The sequence below is a fragment of the Pezoporus flaviventris genome, unplaced genomic scaffold, assembly GCF_033815535.1.
Source record: "Pezoporus flaviventris isolate CSIRO_AGI_PZ_B2104156 unplaced genomic scaffold, CSIRO_AGI_Pfla_v1 ptg000015l, whole genome shotgun sequence".
In the NCBI taxonomy this organism is placed as follows: Eukaryota; Metazoa; Chordata; class Aves; order Psittaciformes; family Psittacidae; genus Pezoporus; species Pezoporus flaviventris.
Genome location: NW_026892563.1, coordinates 32182178 through 32203539, shown reverse-complemented (window position 1 = coordinate 32203539; position 21362 = coordinate 32182178). Strand labels below are relative to the sequence as shown.

Here is a 21362-nt window from a genome sequence, read left to right as displayed (position 1 = left end):
TTGGGTTGGGAAAAGGAAAATGACGAGGAGATAACTAGATAGCTGACGAATATGAGCAAACCAATGAACTGGTCTGAAACACTGTATTATTATTTCATTACTTTAATAGCTTGAAAGCACTTGGAATGATTGTTGGTATATGTGGCTTTTAATACAACGATGAAATTAAATTGGCCATCAAACCAACAATAGCTAACATAATGAGAGAGTGGACTAGCTTTAATAAAAACGTGGAAATGTCAGTGACTTGTTATTTCTATAAGGGCAATAAGTTATTATTTCAATATTTTACAATTTATAGTATTTCATTAGCTTCATAGTTATTCATTTCTGAAACACAATTATCCAAGTGTAAAAGCCACAAGAACATGGGTGGAAACACCTCCTCATCTCAGTAACATGCACCTGATTTGAAAGTAGAGGTCAACCCAAAACCTAACAGCATGGCAGGATTAGGCCTTAGCAAGTCCAGGAAGTTTATGTGAGATGTTGCAATACTGAAACCAGGTGCATGAAATTTATTAGATATTAAACATCAAAGTGTTTCCCCCCCCCTCAGCGGTAAGAGTGCACAGGGAAGGAAAACAACTGCTGGTACACTAAGATGGTTTTTGGTGTAATGTACACTGTAGACAAAGAAAAGTTTACCTTTTTACTTTTGCAAATATAAGGTAACCCAGAGAAAGCACTACAGATGTACAAGAATACAAAAGGAGCTGAACCAATTAATCTGTCCAAAGCTCACTCAGGATACATTGCTGCTGTAAGAAAACCTGGTCTTAGATTCGATTTCCTAAATGCAGTTCAGCTTCAAAGACAGTTCCTGCATTCAAGTCACCAAAACAATCCTGCTGCAAGATCACGTCTGTTTCTTCTTAAACTGTTCACCATTTTCTCAACCTCAAGTTGCTACAGAAACTGGGAAGTTTTACTATCAGCTGAAAATATCTTTCTTCCTGTACACCTCAGCTGTGTACTTTTCTCCCACAAAGCATACCTCAGTTTAGCACCCAGGATAGAAAACACAGTTCTGATGATCTTTTGCCAGAGATGACTGGCAGATGACTGACAGATGAGCCCATTTATGAAAGTAAATATAATCCCACCACCCCTGTCTCCCCCACTCACACAGAGGAAACCACACTGCAACTATTACCATTCTCTTCCTACAGGTCATACTGGCTTGTAAGAGAAGCCCTAGTCTAAAGGTAATGTTGTTCTGCTGCAACAGAACACTTTGCAGTAAGGTAATGCAACCTGCTGCAGAACCCAGGATCAGAATTCAGGCTTCTTTGCATGGTACAGTTTGCTTTAAAGATTTAGGTGAAAATAAAAAAGCCTGACAAAACCAATGCTATTCTATCCCAAAACAAGAGCTTTATTCTGGAATAGTCTCATTCAACCTGACAGATTTTTAGAGACCAGACAAAACACTTCCCTCTCTAATAGCCTCAGAAATAGGAGGTAAAGAATGAAGAAGCAAACACTGCTTCTTCACTAGTGCCTTACTCTGCTTGCTACTGCACTGCCCCGCCTAACAAAGCTCAGAAGAAGCAGCAAGGAGGAAAAGGGATCATAAATTGCTCCAAACTTCAGCTTCCCATAGCCAGGAGGAAGAACCCTCCACCTAAATCAGTGCAGGGTGAAGCATGGAAAACAGGTGATTTTTCCAGTACTTACCTTCCACTGAAAGACTTTACCATGCTCTATTACTACCGCTCCAAAACACCCAGAAGAAATCAAGCGTATCTATTAAGGTGCTTACAGTCACTGGTTTTATTTCCTAACAAGCTAATTGAGTATAAACCTTGAAAAGAAGTTTCTGAAAGAATGGACAGTATGCTGCTTCTGCCAAACTGTTCTCCTTCCTAAACTGCAAACCGGTTAACTGGAAAGAAAAAGCAACAGAACACTGGAGTCACATTATGCCAACTCTCCCTTTCTCCATCTTCTATTTCTTCCAGAGATTCAGATTACTCTCAAAATTAAGTCAGCCGAGACAAAGTTGTAGAGTTTGTTTGGTTGTTTTTTTCTTACAAGCAAATTTCTGGCAAAGAAATCTATTTCTATTAAAGGGACAAGCATTCAAATCAAATATTGAAAAAGTATTGAGGTACTGGACACACTAATACTTCTCAGGTGGTTTATATGTTTAACAAAGGGAGGAATCTGTGTGCTTCAGAAACCATTGGGAGAGGGGTTTATTTGCTGTGCAGATTATTTAGCTGTAAATGTATCACAATATCAGCTTTTAGATTCTAAACTTATTAGGGACACGTAATATTTGTTCACAATTCCACCTTCTTTCCCCTCCCTTTCTCCCCTAGGGAAAGAAAATAAACTATAATAAAAGATAAAAATCAAGATATAAAAGCAGCAAAAGGCATGAAGTCATGCCTTAATCTTCCAAAAGAGGGAGACATAGCTCCATTTGCGAATTATGCATTTCAACTGGAGTGAAGAACCTAAGAATGTGTTTAGCTACTTTACTATATCATATTAAAAAGGAAACCTTCTGCTCTATTTTCCATTCCCATGCTTCTCTTTGAAAACTAACATAAATCAGAAAACACTAATAAAAATATAGAAAATACTATATTATCCATTATATCTATCTGAATATTAAAATAGAAAAATCAGAAAACGGAGACAGTAGCCTAGTATTAAAAAAATATATACCTATGTAGATAGAGATAAAAATACAATAGTAAAATCAAACTGTTAAAATCCAGGAAACCATAGGAGGGTTGTTAAAAATGAAAACAATACCACACAGAAACATTCCTAGTAGATTTCAACAGGCACAAGTATAAAGACAACATTTCAATTAATTATCCTAAAAGTACATTAATTTCCAAAGGAAGTAACAATGGGCTTTATAAGTGTTAGCTGCACAAAGGTGGCATTATTGAGGGATAACAAGTTTATTTTTACTACAGGGAACCACCACAGGTTGAATGCTGCAGGATAGCATTCAAGCTTCTCTGTCAGTCTAGAAGCTAAGTTTTGATCAAAGTTTTAAAAGTCAAATTAGTAAGTCAAAGGAATCTAAAATACAGAGTTCAAGGAATACTTTTCCCCCTTATTGTGACTTAACCAGAATCAAGTTACTATAACAACAGTGATGTAGCTCAAGGACTATAAAAATTTGTAAGCATAATAGAAAAGCATTCATATATGTATTACATAACTGAGAGGCTTGGGGTTTGAAAAGCAACCATAATAATCAAGCACATTACACACAATAAGTGTAACTTATTAGAGTTGTTTCAAGCCATGTCAAGTAGAAAAGAAGCTGCTGAAGTATGTAATAGCAGCAACCAAGCATTAAGTATTACTTATCCTCAACTATTAAGTGTTTGTATAAAGGACAACAGCTGCATAATGCACCTTGCAGTTGGGTAGCTATGGAATAGCATGCTTGCTTTTTGATGCTCCCAGTCACAGCTGTTGCAAACTGACAGTGAAATGTCATTTGGGGATGAGGCAGGTTATGCTCAACACCCTGCACTTCCTGTAACATACTCCATTATAATGTCTTCTTATAATGGGGGTAGCCCACAGCCCCCTCTTCTGTACTCTCCTTGCTCAACAGCTCAAGAGTATCTAACATATTAGATCATGCTCCATTTGGTGTAGAATAAAAAAAAAGTGAAGAGAATCATCATGTATGTGCTCCTTATGTCCTGAGGTCATCTGTCATGGATGAGCTCACTTGACCCTCTCCGTATCTTGTTAGGGTCATTAACTTAACTGCTCTGTGACATTCTAAAGTAACATCCCTTGAATGCTTTATCATAATGACTCAGGGAATTCCTTCTTAGCTCTGATGTTGGCTGTGTTGCCAGTACAGATACTATCTGACAAGACTTGACATCCAAGGTGTGGAAAATATCCAAAGCTTATTTTCCAGTTTCTCCTTGACCTATAATCTTCTCTGAACATTGCAGACTCGTACAGCTGAAAATTAGAAAGTACATACCAGTAAGTTACACCGAAGAGTGTCAGAGGCTTTACCTAATAAGGGAGCCTATCTTCAAAACAATTCCCCTAAAAAAAGAGAGCCATGCTCATATATACTTAATATGTACTCTAAGACTTCAAATTCCTTTTCAAGACCCCTTCTTTAAAATCTCCCTCCCTTTTCCTCCAAAAACTCCCCACGTTTTGCTTTAACAGACACCAACTATTAATTGAAGCCAGTAGTCTTCTGTGTGGATAAATTCAAAGGAAAGTATCTTTAAATAGCAAAACCGTCTACTAAAGAATTGTGCAATCTTGCAGTCACAAGAGAACTAAGCCTGCCAAAGTAGCTGAATGAGGATATTTTGAAGTGCTGAGCTCAGTCTGCAGAAAAAGTCTCCAAAGAGCAAAAGTCCACTGCATTACAATGCCTCATCGCTGCTACAACCTCTCCTATGAATCCACAAGTAGTTGCACATTGTTTAACAAATCCAGACAGGCAAAGTCAAGAGACCATTTACCTCCCAATAAAATAACAATTCTTCCTACTAGCCAACCTAATCTGTAACCCAGATTAGTCTATGGTAATGTGCTGAAGGGTCATGGCTTACAATCAAGCAATGAAACATGAAGGGTATTGCCACAGATTTAACTAGTGCTTTACTTCGTATTCAGCACCATCGTTACCTAGAAATGTATATGCCAGATGACTTAAATCCTGTTCCCTAAAATTCAAAATGCCAGGAATGACACATCTGCTCTTCTTGCACGCAGGTTACCTACCATGATGCTGCAGAACACTTATTTCATTACCTGTTCAACTTAGCGCACCTGGTGATTTTTACTTTTCTTTCCAGCCAGTACACTGTTTTAAGACATGAAATTTAAGTGACATGGAAGTTAACAGACTATGAGCAAGGATACTGCCTAACCCCCAGCTAAGGTGAAGACAAAAAAAAAAATATTAAAAGTGATTATATTTGTTAATATAAGAAACCAGTGAACACTTCCTCAGGAAGCTTCCCATTGAAATAAAGTTTTATTCCTCTGCTAGTGGTACCTGGGGCTCCCTTTATAAAAGTTGTCTAACTGCACATAACATATTTCATATTGAGAACAGTCACAGGAATTATGTCCCAAGGAAGTGGTGGATTCCCCAACACTGGACACTTAAAATTCAGTGGACAGGGTGCTGGGCTATCTTGGCTAGCCCATGGCTTTTGCCAAGAAAGGCTGGACCAGATGATCCTTGAGCTCCCCTCCAACTAGGCATTTTATGATTCCATTTACATCTTATGCCACAGAAACACTTCTATACCTAGAATCCTAACTGCTATCCTATTATCCCATTATTAAAGTTCCCCAGGTTTTCGCATTCTCATTAAAAAACACCTTCACGTTTTGACTGCAGACTGCTTGAAGCGCATGAGACCTGAACTCAAAGCCAGTCTGATACTATGCTGCTGGACTTCCTGATCAGTAGGGTCAGCTGCAACACCATCTACTTCATCAGTGACAGTAATTACACCTGATGAATTTTACTAACAGTGGTTCACTGACACTAATTAACCTACCTGCTCACCATATTTGATTCCTTTTCAGGGTTTGCGAGTTAACACCAGAGCATGCAGATCTACTACGAAGCATAGGATAAAGTAGTAAAAACTCTAAGGATTAAGTTTTAATAATATTCTTTATAACTAACTTTGCTCTTCCCAGCACCCCATGGATACAAAATGTACTTTTAGGTGTTTCTAACCATGATTAATCTGCATTTCCTGTATTGTTCCCTCGTATTCCTATCAAGAATATTAAACAAGTCCCCAGTGCAGACACTAAGATCTCAATTTTTACCATACTGTCTCCACACTTAAACTCCACTGATGCCATTTCAAAATTAGCATCTTATGGACTTCAGTGAAAACTCAATTTGCAGGCATTTTTAAGCAGCTGTAAAACTCATTTCTAAATAAACAGTAAAAGAACAGTGGAACATTGCTCCTGTATGCACATGACAGCACATGACAAGACTTGCTGAAGAAGCCTACCCATGCTAATTTTCCCTAAAACCTTGTTCTATATTGTGGAAAGCTAATTAAGAATACTCTGACAATAAAGGAAGAATTCAGTTATTTTCAACCATGAAAGAAGGACACCCACCCCCAACTGTCATCACTGTTAGAATGACAAGCATGCTAACAGTTAAAGAAACCATCATTATAACTACACCCATTAGAATAATGAAACAGGGGTAAAGTGAGTTAATTCATTAAAAGCACAAAGTCTGGTTTGGGGTGTGTTTTTTTTTTTTGTGTTTGTTTTTTAATCTGTACTCAGTTTAGGACATCTGCCAGAAGTTTAGGCAGAAAAAAGAAAACCAAACACTACACAGTCATAGCAGCAACTGTATTTTTTCACTTCACTCACTCTAAACTCCAACTGATCCATGGGAGAAAAATAAAATACCCTGTTCTAGCAGGTAACATTTTATAGATGGATGTCATAATTCACAGGGGAGTCATTCAACTGTCATAAGCATCCATTCCTTCACAGAGAAATGTTATCAGAAGATCTATAGCAGCTTTTTTAATTACTCACTTTCTTCAATGTTTGTATTTACTTATGAGAAGACTGCCTGAAGAGCTGTAGTAGACAGTCCACTACTATTGAAAACAGGCGAATGGTTGACCTCTGATCCCCATCCATTTTCCTACAAAAGTATTTTGTGACCTGATCTAAATTAGTGTCACCAGACACACTCCATCCATTTCCCATTCTGGCTTAGAAATTACTTATTTAAAAGGAATGACCCTGTCACCGTTTCAGAACTTGGCATTCACTTGCATAGAGCTAAAGATGAAAACAGTGGAGAAGGAAGATAAAGATAAGGGCCTTCTGGAGGAGACTTTTTCCCCCAGGGAGATTAATCAAATCACTGCATAAATGTCTGAAGTTGACTATTTTAACTTACATATTTAAGAATAATATTGGTAAAAAGCAGCTTTAAAACCTGTTATTTTCATATCATTCCTTATTAAAGCAAAAAGGGGACTACCTTCACTACTGAAAAGAAATACTTTGTTGCCTAGTCTAGTGCTCACAGACAAAAGACCCTCTGTATTTAAATGTTAGGTCTACAATCTGCATAGTGATTCCCATCTACAGACAACTAAATACTCTCAGCTTCTACATGAACAAAGTCCATCATATTTGAAAAATTATGGTGGTCAGGTGAATTTCCAGACTACTGGAAAAGGGGAAAAATAACCCCCATTTTCAAGAAGGGGAAAACGGATGACCCAGGGAACTACAGACCAGTCAGTCTCACCTCTGTGCTTGGCAAAATCTTGGAGCAGATTCTCCTGGAAGGCATGCTAAGGCACATGAAAATCAACAAGGTGCTTGGTGACAGCCAGCATGGCTTCACTAAGGGGAAATCCTGCCTGACCAATTTGGTGGCCTTCTATGACAGGGCTACAGAACTGATGGACAGGGACAGAGCAGTTGATGTCAGCTACCTGGACTTGTGCACAGTGTTTGACACTGTCCCACAAGACATCCTTGTCTCTAAATTGGAGAGACATCAATTTGATGGATGGACCACTCGGTGGATAAAGAACTGGCTGGATGGCCGCACACAAAGAGTTGTTGTCAATGGCTCAATGTCCAGCTGGAGACCAGTAACGAGTGGTGTCCCTCAGGGATCAGTGTTGGGACCGGTCTTGTTCAACATCTTTGTCGCTGACATGGACAGTGGGATTGAGTGCGCCCTCGGCAAGTTTGCCGATGACACCAAGCTGTGTGGTTCGGCTGATACGCTGGAGGGAAGGAATGCCATCCAGAGGGACCTTGACAAAACTATGCTCTGCCACAAAATCCTTGTGTTGCCAAAAAAGTACACACATTTGTGAACCACCAGAACCATGCAGTTGAGGAAAACTTAAAAAGCAGTAATTTTCTGAACACATTAGTAGAATGAGAGAGGAAAAAATGAGAAGCCATAGCATGAGGGTAATGCACATGCTTACCACATGGAATAGAGTCATAGAATAGTTAGGGTTGGAAAGGACCTTAAGATCATCCAGTTCCAACCCCCCCATGCCATGGCAGGGACACCTCACACTAAACCATGTCACCCAAGGCTCTGTCCAACCTGGCCTTGAACACAGCCAGGGATGGAGCATTCACAACTTCCCTGGGCAACCCATTCCGGTGCCTCACCACCCTTACAGTAAAGAACTTCTTCCTTATATCCAATCTTAACTTCCTCTGTTTAAGTTTTAACCCATTACCCCTTGTCCCATCACTACAGTCCCTAGTGAACCATCCCTCTCCAGCATGAGGATACTGCATGAGAATAGGCTGCATAGGTTGCATGAGAATACTGCAACCTCATTCCAGGTTTTGTGACAGATAAACCATTTTAGAACTACCTTAAACTGGAGAGTTCTCACCATATTAGTTATACCATCTAAATACATTGAAACTAAACATTGCAATGTGTTAGATTCAGTTGTGTAAGCACCATGGAAACAAACCAAAGTGTCAGGAAAGCTAATTAGTAAAGTTACAGGGCTTGGGAAGCCCTTGGGAAGAAAGGCTTGGGAGCAGTTCCGTACGGATGAAATCATTAATGATCATTACACTTGGAATCAAGTTTCTAAATCTTTGAACTTACATAAATAAGCAAACCTCTCACAGGCAAACAGAACAGTCCAGCTTCATGAGTCTGTTTGGCAGTGACAACTACATACATCTTTGTTTAAAATTGACCACGTAAAAGCACAATTAAAGCGTGAAAGAGCCTAAATAATAAATACTAAAATAAGTCAAAGAGAGGAAAACAAAGTCACATTCTGCTCTGCCAGCAGGAGACTGATGGCTTTTCAGAAGACTCAGAGCAACGACAGAACCACAGCAAATCATCTTACCAGTGCATCAGTACCGAGAGTGATCAGTAGCCGAAAACTCTGCATACTGAACAAATTATGCACAATGAATCTTTGCTTTACGGAGTTTATATTTCAAAGAAAATGATGAATGGTAAAGGTACTATAAGAACTGTACTTCAAAATTATGAGATATGACCAGTGTTTATATAGCAAGAGGCACAAAAAATCATCTTAAATTATTCCAAACATGTTTAAGAGTATCTGCTCTTTGCTATTATCTTTATAACTATCATTAATCCTCATCATTCACACCTCTTATCTCTATGCTAAACAGAGAATATCCTACAGTAGGTGAGATCAGTTGCTTTGTAGATACAAAAGGTAAATTTAGCAACAATCAAAAAATCTAACCTATTTACACCTCAAAAACACAAAAAATATTAAGTAACCATCCTGCAGTCTCATACATTACTGCACAATCACTGTGTTAAGAGTTGCAGACAACTGTCTCCTTTCCTGGTCTATAACACAGCTCTCTTATCCTTGAACAATTATTACAAAGTTTCACCCATAATTTCATACATATCAAAAGAAAGCATTTCCAGAGCATTATGCATATCTCTGTTTCAGCAAATTTCCTGTTTACCTAAGCTGATTTTCAGCATAAAAATTAGGATTTTTATAGCATGCTAGTTTAGTTGATGGGAGCCCTGAAAATATATTACTACGATTACACAAATTATAGAATCATAGAATGGTTTAGGTTAGAAGGGACCTTTAAAGATCATCCACATTTCAGTAACTTCTGCCTGTTCTTAAGCATCACAAAGAGTTAGATGTTAATGGTTTCACTCACCGAGGTCAATCTGCACAAGCAGATAAACTGATTCTGCTTCTTAGAACAATTAAAAGGTGATTAAAGTATTTAAAAGAAAACAGGACAACTGAGTAAGAAGGGTTACAAGAATTTGACAGAATAAGTCTAAAACCAACACCTTTAGCCTTGATCCATGGGGCACAAGAGGACAACCATCCTGTCCAGGTGGAATGATTAACTCCCACTTCCCATATTCCATCTTCTTATACGGATGAGAAAATGGATTCCAGCCATCTGCAGGATAAGAAAAATTATTAAGTACTTATCTTAAAATATATTGAAGTACAATTCAAAGGTATTAACACTGTTACATCTTTCCCAGAATAAACTTCAGTGAGAACATACACAAACACTGTGATATCTGATATCACCATACACATTTAAGAGAGTTTCAATAAAATGTGTAAGACTTTCACTAGGAAACCATACTCCAATTCCAATTTCACCATGATTAAATTATTCCTACTTCCCCTCTGATCAAAGTAAACATCCTCCTCCCCAAAAAACACTGCTGATTTTAATATCACAAACACATGGTGGTACAAAAATCAATGGCTGAAAAGTAATGCTTAATGTAGATTTAAAACCTCACATCCTAGACAAGCCAGTAGATATATCTCGTGTTCAAGGCCAGGTTGGATCGGGCTTTGAGCAACCTCGTCTAGTGGAAGGTGTCCCTGCCTGTGGCCAGGGGGACTGCAACTAGATGAGACTTTAAGACGCCTTCCAATTCAAACTCTTCTATGATTCTACATTTATTTCATTTCAGGGAATGTAAATTGCAAACAGCTGAGGTGTCTGAAATAAATTCAGGCAAAAATGGGAAAACAGAAGAAAGATGAAAAAGTAACAGACATCCTGAGTTGCAGGAAGACTGCTTTAAGGAACTTGTTTATGATAGTCAAGCCCTCCTTATGTGAATTACTACCAGCTCTTTCCACCTTCTTCCCATGAAGAAGCCTTCTTCAACTGAAGGCTGACTTCAAGGAGGAAGCAGCTTAGGCTTCTTTTTGTTTTACTGCTTGGTTTTCAGAGTTTTTGGCAAAAGATAGCCAGAAAACCTTCAGAAAAAAAAAACCAAACCCAACCAACCAACCAAAATCAGAAAACAAGCAAGTAAAAAAAAAAAAACCTAGAAAAAACCCACAATTAACAAAAAACACAAACCCAACCAAACCAAAACAATCCCCAACCAGCCAAACAGTGAATAGCAGACTATTCGTAAGTTGAAAATATAAAGCATCTCCAGTTTGAGAACAGGGACTTCAAAAACTTTGTCAGTAGCTACAGACAGAAAAAGGCTGATAAGATTACCAGCAGAAGAAGTTCAGCTTCAATAGGTTTTTAGAGTAATCAGCTCCAATAGGTTTTTGGAAACAAGGACACCGTCACAGAAAACCCATAAGCCATACACAGAGAAAAAAGCTTCTATATGAAAGTTCAGGCCCTAACATCCTACCTCAGAAACATGAGGCACAAGGGAACTCGTCGCTTGGAAATGCACCCTTGGCATGCCAGAGAATCACGTATTGAGCTTTAATCTAGAACTCACTTTTAAGATATAATCGCTTGGATTCTACCACCTAACATTAAAACTCAATTCAAATGCAATACTTTCAGCTAAATCAAACTAAGTGACTTGTTCCACTGCCTAGTTTTGTTTTCACATTGATAAATCTATAGCCGTAAAGCTGTGAAGCTCATGGCTATCTTAAAGTTTCATATCAGAAATTAACACTCCTCTTGCTTCTTACAGGGGAGACAGTGGAGGAATACTCCTTGCATAATGACCAGATCATTTACATGTTCCAGTGTAAATGTTGCAACTACTGAAAACTGCCCAGAAAATGAAGTCCAGCAAGGATTCACACAGCTTCCTTGAGAAAAAGATACCACACAAACAGCAGTTCACACAAGGGGAGAGCCATCAAACTCCCACTACCTCACAAAATACCTTTATATCATTTGCTTGGGACACAAACGGAGAGATTCTCTAATGACACTATACTGTTCTACAGAGTGGCCAATTATGTCTTCCTCCTGGCCAACAGCTCAACAGCAGGGTTGTTAACATAATCCGCTTAAAAAGTGGCTAAACAGCTCAAACACTGACATAAGAACACATGTCATTACTTCTCAGATAGGAAGTCTCCCGGGACATTAACAGCAGCTTATACTTCAGCCTACTGCCTTCACTAGTCTGCAGCCACAGAAGTATAGCACTGTTTCACCTTACTCATGAAATCTAGGTATTTCTCTGTACAAACCTTCGAAGAAAGTAGCGAGAAGTTCGGTATCATATCACACTAGCCTCTAGACTGCATTTCAGTACAAATTTGAGTCAAGTCTGGGGGAGGGAGAGTTCCTACTATGAAAAGTTTCCAGTCAGCTGTCAGATACCAAAATTATGAGGGCTGGTGGCATAAATTCCCCTTTCTTCACTGTGAAGAAACCTGTCAGAGCTTAAATAATAAATAAACCTCCTCCCAAAACCAACCAGCCCACCATCCTTCTACCTTCAGCTGAAGCCTTTCCCACTAGTGCAAGAAAAAGAAAGCAGAAAACAAACAGACATTCCAGAGTACTCAACATTTTAGATATACTGTTAGCTGGGAAGGAGGGAAAGGAAGACAGAGAAAAGAAAAAAGAGAACTAAAGGCCAGAAACCACAAATATGACAGTATTGTATTAAATACTGACCTCCAAATTAGCATGTACATACTTTACTCTTTCAAGTGTCTTAAAGCCAGTAGTGCTGAGGGGTTTTGCGTGTTTGGGGGTTTTCCTGTTTTAATTATAATATTGCTTACAGATAACCTACTGAGTCTCTGCACAGCTAAACACAATTTGAAGTATTCTAATTCCCAAACAAATTCTGTGGTTTATCCTCAGAAGTTGCAGTCCAGTGACTTATTTTGGAATAGTTGATTTTAAATTAGCAATAAATTGCCAGTAGACACCAAGTTCCTCAGCAAGACAGCATGCAAGTAAAATATTCAGTGTGTTACTACTGAGACATTTTAAGGTAGCTACACTGTTAATACTGCCTCTAGTATCAGAAATTCAGCTAATTGCCTCATAAACTTGATTCACTGAGATGCTAAAGGTACTAACTGACAAATCTTTACGGTTTTGGATGTTCATTTAACACTTCTCAGATGGCGTAAAGCATCATACCAGAACACAAACAGATACAATACTTTCTTCTCTCCAATTATGGAGTTTTAAAGACGTTAAAGAACTCTGAAAGTATTGGGATTTTCCTGAACTGATGTTTCTCATTCTTGAATCCAAGTACAGATTTGTACTGGATTCTACTTTTCCTCCAGAATGCACAGTGATACTAACAATTATTCTATAACTAGGAGCTATGCCATTCATTAAAAGTGTCGCAGAATGAGGCACAAAAATACTGAGAAATTGAATCTCCTTATAAAAGAACTAAAATACAAAGCATGAATTGACTATTTTTACATCACATACCATCACATTTCAATTTAAAACCTAAAGATCTGCTGTCATTAAAGTTCCATGTTTGTTTCCTTGTTTAAAATTCCCATCTTACCCTCACATAGTCCAATTACAATTCTCCTTATAAAAAGTTTTATGAAAAAATTATTATTAAAATCAATCCTGATATTCAATTTAAATACAATATAATCATAAATTTAGCTTCAGACTTTAACCTGTTTGAATACTTAAAGAAAGGTTAAAGGGATTCAGTTTTAATTAAACATATCTGTAGCAACCTGAATCTGAATCTTAGGAGTCTGCGACCCAATTTCTCATCAGAATATTATTAAAGCTCATCTGAATTGAATGACAATCTTCAATTCCTCTAGACTTTCCAAGTATGCCACCTTTCCCTTTGGGAATGAATACTTTGCTATGACTGATTAATATGATACAGGACAAACAGGTTTTCCACATTAGAGAGAACTACTTTTTAGTGGGTTTTTTAACTTCTTACTGCCACATTTCATTACATGCAGACACAACCACTCTAAGATATTAGTCCTAAATTTCTACTTCATATGATGTATTACATGAAATATTTTAAAGGAAATAGAGTTTAGAAAACCATTCCAGTTTTTAGCTACTGTATTCTGGTATACATATTCTACTCAGCGCTTGTCAGGCCACACCTGAAATACTGTGTTCAGTTTTGGTCCCCACTCTTCAAAAAAAGATGTGGGAAGGCTAGAGTGGGTCCAGAGAAGGGCCATAAAGGAAGGACTGGGAAGCATGCCATGTAAGAAAGGAGTTAGAGAACTAGGGTTGTTCAGCTTTGAGAAAAGAAGTTTTAGGGAAGACCTTATCACCATACTCCAGTATGTAAATGGTGGCTACGAAGAAGATGGAGACGGCCTTTTTTACAAGGAGTCATATGGAAATGACACGGGGTAATAAGTACGAATTAATTCTTGGGAGATTCCAAGTGGACACAAGACAAATTTTTCACAGCAAGAACACTCAGCCATTATAAAAGTCTCCCCAGCATAGTGGTGGATTCCCTAACATTGGACACTTGTGATCTAGACCCTTTCATCCAGCCAAATCTTGCTTTGCCATGAAAGGTTGGACTACACAATCCTTGGGGTCCCTTCCACAGTGGGATTCTATGATTCTATGATATGTTTACTTCCTCCACCAACCTGCTAAGTCAATTTGCAAGTTATACCCTCTTTTTAAAATACTAGACATTAATGTCATTAAAAGTCTGGTTTTAAAATGGCCATCGATTAAAATACGTATTTAAAATAAATGTATTCCAAGTTAAACTACTCAACACTGTTGAAGACTTACATCCACCACATAAATCCCATGAGCAATGGGGGGGTTGTAGCAAGTAGAAGAAGGGTAAGGACGAGAGTTTTCTGTGTAGTTTACACATATAAAGTATTAAAATACCCTCATCTAGCTGTCTTGCAGTCAGTAGTGATGGCTGAAATCATTATTATTAGCAGTAGGTGAACTATACTCATGATTCATTATTCAGTTGTGAATAAGAGGACATCTCATCCCCACATTAAAATTCAAGTGCTACAATAACCTATTTTATCAATGTTTAGTTCAATAAAAAGACAGGAAGTATTTCAAGAAAAGCTACTCGACTGTTCACTAGGTTACCTCTATCAAACAGGACCATGGCTGAAAATAGTAGTGCACTAACTTTTATGTTTGTCTTCTGCATGCATCAAACCCAAGCTCTTTTAGAGAATAATAGTCTGTAAATTCAAATTATCACAGTGAATAGTGGACACAGACCCTCCCACTGAGTTCTTCAACAGGAAGAAAGAATACAGTTTCCTGACAACTACAATAGATGCATTTTATGACTCTGAAAACTGAAGCATAATGTGAATATATAAATATTTGCTTTTGCTTATTCCATTTATAAGTGTATTGATCTTACGGCTATGGAAAAACAGTATTAAAACAGACTGTTGTTACAAAGCACCGAGAGTAATCTTAATGGATCTGAAGCACACTGCCTAGATAGTCCATTTGTTTCTTTATTACTGCACACGTATTACAGATGCTGAACTACGATACTTTAGAAAGCACCACTAGATACTACAACTAATGGCATATGTAAAAAGTCTTATCAGTTTAAAGTTACACATGCACATACAATTTCAAGTTTGTTACTTCCTTAAATACAGAGTTTGTTCTTCCATAGTTTCCTCAAACAAAGGCAAGGTAAGAAAGAAGTAAAACTCAGCATTTAAATACTTCTGCGTAAACACAAAGTTAGTTACCTCAAATTGGCAATTCATAGTTTTTGTAATATAAATACACTGACTGAACATACACCAGACCAGTACTTCTACAAAAGAAAAGTTGGATAAATAACACTGCATAGCTCTGAAATGCAGTTAAATGAACCAAACTATTTCACAGAGAATGTCTCACTTCAGTAAGAGTCAGCAATGGAATTCCTAGTATCCTGATGGACTAATACCTAATCCTAAAGAAGGGACAGAGAGTTCAAACAGAAAAACAGAACTAGATCCCCCATGACCCCAAACAAAAAGGAGAGAGTGAAACTGGTATTGCAGGACTTCAGAGAAAAAAATGCATGTCACTTCCATTTAAGAATTTGCAGAACACTGTTGCAGTGTAATTGTTCCTTATTTACTTCCAAAATAAGGAGTAAATTTACATTTTTGTCTCAAGTTCAGTGAATCATATTCTTGGTTCTCCGAGTAACCAATGAAATTCCTCCATGTAATCCTGCCACCTTCCTGTTCTGCCAACATCCTTCCTCCTCCTCCCCTCAAAACAGAGCACCACATACTCTTTTAGAAGTATTTAGTTTGATTACAGGTTACCATTTTTCAGCAGGACTTTTGTCTACAATCTCATGATGAGTGGCATTTCTTAAAGGCCTTGACCCTTGGACAGCATCAGTAAAAGCAGAAAGCAGATAAAGCAAATTATTCCTGTTATTTCTCCTTGGTACACAGTTTTATAGAAGCCTAACTGCAGAGCTTCAGGAAGAACCCCAGGTAGTTTAGACACAGCCTGAATTGCAGTGTGATCAAGCTAGATCCTTTATACAAGTAATTGCCTTGTGGGTATTAAAATACATATATGCATAATGCAAGCAACGCAATACAAACATGTACATTCTTAGGCTACTGTGATGTGAAATGAAATATTACTAGTTTAAGCTATGACATACATTTTCACTACAAGAATTTCATCATTGCTACAAAATTGTCTTTAAGGCAAGAGGATATTGATCTAAATCATAGTGGAGGAGAGAAGAAATAACCCTAAAAATACTTACTGAAGTCACCTGCGAGAAACACTGCTTCTGCTCCCGGTGCCCACTCTTTGCAATATATTCCACCATCTGCCAGTTGGTTAACTCCAAAGGTTTTGTAACTCTTGGAAAACTTATCAAGGCCACCTTCATTTTCCTCAATGTTCTTCAAGTGATTATAAAACAGAGAATATCTGTCAATGAAAAAAATACATTTGTAGAAAGTTTAGTATCTTACATTAAAAAGTATAAGAACATTAAAACCAGAAACATTCAGTGAGACAAACTGTCAGACTATATCTTCAGGCTACAATATCAGATTCACTGCCCCCTACAGAACTAGAGAAACATAATAAATACCAACCACACAACTTCTCCGTGGTTGCTACACAGTGCAAATCTGCAATCATCACATTTGTCTGTATTTTCTCTCTTCTACGGGAACAGTTCACACTCAGACTACAACTCTTGATTGGCAGTCAAGAAATCATAGTATTACTACACAACAGGAGAACTTCACACTCGGAACAGCCTAGAACTTTTTCTTCCATCTTATTAATGCAGCACAAAGACATCCTAGGAAGAATTGCATAAGCCTTCTACACCTCTCACAGCCAGTTTTAACAGATAATCTCAAGACACTGAAAAGTTTGCAGTACAGCATGTAAGGATGGAGAAAGTAACGCTAGCCTAATACTTGCAGAAAGCAGCTCCTTATGCAACCTCTTTAGAGAAGCCATCAGCAAGACTCTGCAGCCACCTGACACTTCAGTGATTTGAAAAACAAAATTACCACTTGATGAAAGTAATTACAGAGACCATACCCTACTTATCCCAGTAGGGCCTGAAATGCCTTAAACTTCTCATGTAAAAATTTGCTAGTAAAATTTGTGATGTTTTGCCATGTTTTTCACAAAGAAGTTCCCATCAGTTCAAGAAACACATATCAGGTGGATAATACACACAAGAGGGTCAGCTTTGTCTCCCAAGATGCGAGCTACTATGTGAAGAAGCACAGCTAAAAGCTTTAGTTAAGCATTTAATTAATGCTGCCCATATGGGGTTTTTAAGTAAGGCATCCCCAAGGTAAATCAGAAATGAGTTTATATTCCCCATAAATGGAAAGGAGACTTCCAAAACGTTAAACACTAATAAGAATCCCATCAAGGACAACTTGCCTGCCTCATTACACTTACTGCATTTTGAAAAAGGAAATAGCTACAGGAAAGAAGCAAAACAGCACTATGGGATAATGCTTTTTTAGTAAAAAGGAGGCAGCCACTTGCAGTGTCAGAACTTGGACACTGCACTCGAATTTGTTTTAAAGTTATGTCTTAGAATTGGCCCTTTATTAGTTCAAAGTATAAGATTAAAATGCCTATTTACTGGTTAAGGTAAAATAACACTACCTATGCTAATTTCAAGTACTATGACTACTTTTCAGGTTAATTTCCCAGAAAGTCTTTATTAGGAAGATTGATGCTCACCTTTAAAATCATCAAGATTTGAAAATGCCCCAGGATACACTATAGCAAATACACTTAACAACTTCTTGCCCATCCACCCGCATCATTCCTTTAGAACTTGCTCATGGGTATAGTGCTCAGAAGTGCATTACTAACTACTACGGCTCAGTTTCATTTATAGTGCTTGAGGGAGAGTATTTTATCAGATTTCCAAGTGTAAGAGTATTATATATACACACAAACCTGGATGACTGAAGTTTTAACCAACTGCAATCACAAAAAGATTTATATAAATAATGTTTAAATACAGAAACACTGAGCAGTCACAAACAGCCTCAAAAGCTCAGTATATGGCATTTGGTAAAGACAAAATTACTCCATTCTTGAACAGTTCTTCGGGGGGGGGGGGGGGGAGCTTTTTGATTTGTATAGCTTTCAAATTTTAAGCCTTACTTTAATATATATAGGTTACATCAAACAAGCTGGACAGTAGTATCTGCAAATCCACACTGCTCAGCCGTACATAAGCTGTTTCAAAATTGCTGCATGCCACATGCATTATTTTTAACTACTTCCACTGCAGCTGAAGCAGAAACCCTTCTGTGTACACTGTAGGAAGCTGTTGTAACTCCTGAGAAGATCTAACTGAAGCAATTGAGTTTGACACACTTAAAATAAAGGTGTTTTGGAGTAGGTTATCTACTTAAAATTAATTTTTTTCTCCCTGTACTTTTTAAAAAGACATTTTCAACAGTTTTAAGAACACCTTTGGCTGGATGAGGCATTTCCCACATTCAGGACAAAATCGTAAAATTCATCCTTAAGCACAAGTTAGTCATACAAATCTCTGAAAGATGCAGAGGAAGGAAATGATACATTTATTAACAGAGAAGAACAGCAGGTCACAGAGGAGAACTGAAACCTCTAAAGAGAAAAGAAAAAGGATGAAATACATAACCTAGAGGCACACACATGTTCATGGCCCACTGCCTTTCCTCGACAAGTTCTCCCCAGCAAAGGGGAATCAAGCCCATTTATCTCATTCCAAAGAAATAAGCAGCAAACAAATGCAGGATTTGAGAGTGAGTTTATGGGGTGGAAGGGATGAAAATGGACTTTCAGAAAGCAATTTTGTGATTTATGTCTTTACAAAAAAAAAAAACACTGATAGTAATAAACACCTTGTAAGCTCTAGATTCTTGTTATAAAAGCAGTAAGAGTACATCCACTGGTTTCAATTTTTGCCTTTCAGTAAATTCAAAGTTTAAGCAAACACTGAGACCATGAAACAGAGATCGTGATAATTAATGTGAAATCATCATGAGTATTACTGTTAAAAAAAAACAAACACAAAACAAACCTACTCTTTTTGCTTACTTCGCAATAGTGGTGAGCAAAATTACATGCTCAATAAAAATCATTTATTGTGAAGGATGGGGAGGCCAAGGAAGAGAGCAGATTAGAGAAGTTGCTCATCAGGAATGTAAAACATTATTACAGTAACGTCTTAGTGATAGAGCAAGTTAGTTTAGGTATTACTGTTGCATTATCGCTGCAGAAGTCATGACTTGTTAAACAACAATGGGTCTCCATAGCTGTTTTTAAATGATAATCTAGAAGTCAATCAGTTTGGGGTTTTTCAACCACCTCCTGAAATTATCAAATATAGAACTGTAGTTTGCACAAAGTTCACAAAAAAAGAAACCCCAGCAGCTTCTGAAATGGATCAATTACTTATGCCGTAAACTATTCTGAAAACTAATCTCAGGAGATGAAACTCATCTGGACACAGAACAAGGTTACCTGTCATAGAAGGTCTTGTAAAACAGCAGAAGCATAGTTCTGTATCTTGTTGCTGCTTTAAAGGAAAGAATTGAGTGCATGCTCATAACCAGATTTAGGAAACTTAAGGTTTTGCTTTCACAGAAATTTTAGCTTTCATTTCTATGCTGCTGAAGACTGTGAAAGACTTTTTTGATCCACCAGACTGAAACTCCAAGATTACACATAAAATGACAGGAAAAACATTTTTGTTCCAAAGATATATATTGTTCACTAAGAGCATGCAAGTGTTAAAAGAAGAGACAGAGACATGACATTGTTAAGACTGAAAGTTATGTCATGTTCAGTTATGCATCTATACTTGTATGACATATATATAGTCAGACAGACCCTGGACACTTGGGACACTTCAAAAGTGAGACAACCTTGTAAAATTCTGGACATGTGAACATAGTCAGCAACAGCATCCAGAGCTGCAAGACAGGACAAAAGGCTGATGCCTTCTTTCACACATTTCAAGTCTTCACAGCTTAATGAATGACTGCAAAACCGTAACATTTTTCCACTTCCCTGCATTAAAGTTGACACTGAAGAGGATTACAAGGTAAAAACCACAGCCAGGTGTACCTTGACAAGTACAACCATTACCTCTGAGACAAAAAAAAAAATAGAGCAACAACAGGATCCATGTAACATCAGGTACAGGAGTCTCAAGTAACTGGAAAAAGTTGTACATTAAGTCCCTTACCACATGCAGGTACAACACACATGTGACAAGTGAAGGCAGCAGAAGGGGCCTGCTTTCACTGTATTCCTTAACTCCTGGAGTTCTTATGTAAAAGCAGGCTTTTCAATTCAAGTCCCATATCCATTCACCTTACCTATGTTAACAGAGCAATGGATTTTAGAAGTAAAATACTGAAGCTGTTTTCTTCAGACTTACTAGAAAGCAAGCCTTTCCCCAAATACACATACACCCAGCTTCAAACAAGACATTTGGTAACAGAATCGCACTTTTACACCAGCATTTTTTCCACTACTATGTCATTGTGAAGTACTGGTAACATCATTTGAAACAGGGTCATGACAGGCTTTTCGTATTGTTACATTCATAATTTGTAACACAGCATTGCTTTAAATCCCATGCTTTATATGCAGCTTTGTTTAAAGCCTTACAAGAGAAGTGTAGGAATTGGCTGACTTTCCATAGTAGGAGGATTATAACATCAAACATGAATTAGTATAATGGCTATGCAGAAAGTATCTTGGCAATAAAAAAGCCTTCATAGAGAAGGAGTAGACACAGTACTGTCATTAGCCACTTCAAGGGTTGACATTTCAGGTGAGCACTTACTCCTCACACTTCCACCACTAAAAGACCCTCAAATATTTTGTCTTAAGAATACCTAGAGATCTAAAACGTATACAGTAGAAGCATACAATTATCAGAAAAAGATGGCCTGAAGTCTTTCAGTTCAATGCAAAGCCATACAGTTCTTGCACAAAGAATGTTCTATTTATTTGGTAACCATGATATAAAAAAACTCTCCTGATGCTGCAGTTCCTATCAACCACTGCCTTCATTCAGCTATTGATCCCCTTAAAAAATG

General features: G+C 37.7%; 1 protein-coding gene across 1 annotated transcript in view; it reads right to left on the bottom strand.

The window, feature by feature from the left end:
• The window catches only part of GBE1 (1,4-alpha-glucan branching enzyme 1), a 149437-nt gene that overhangs the window by 100866 nt on the left and 27209 nt on the right, over positions 1-21362 (bottom strand). Inside the window, exons 2-3 of the mRNA XM_061453971.1 lie at positions 16529-16698; positions 9851-9966 (exon numbers count right to left, since the gene is read on the bottom strand). Coding sequence (XP_061309955.1) covers positions 9851-9966; positions 16529-16698 — 286 coding nt within the window. The remainder of the gene's footprint in view (positions 1-9850; positions 9967-16528; positions 16699-21362) is intronic.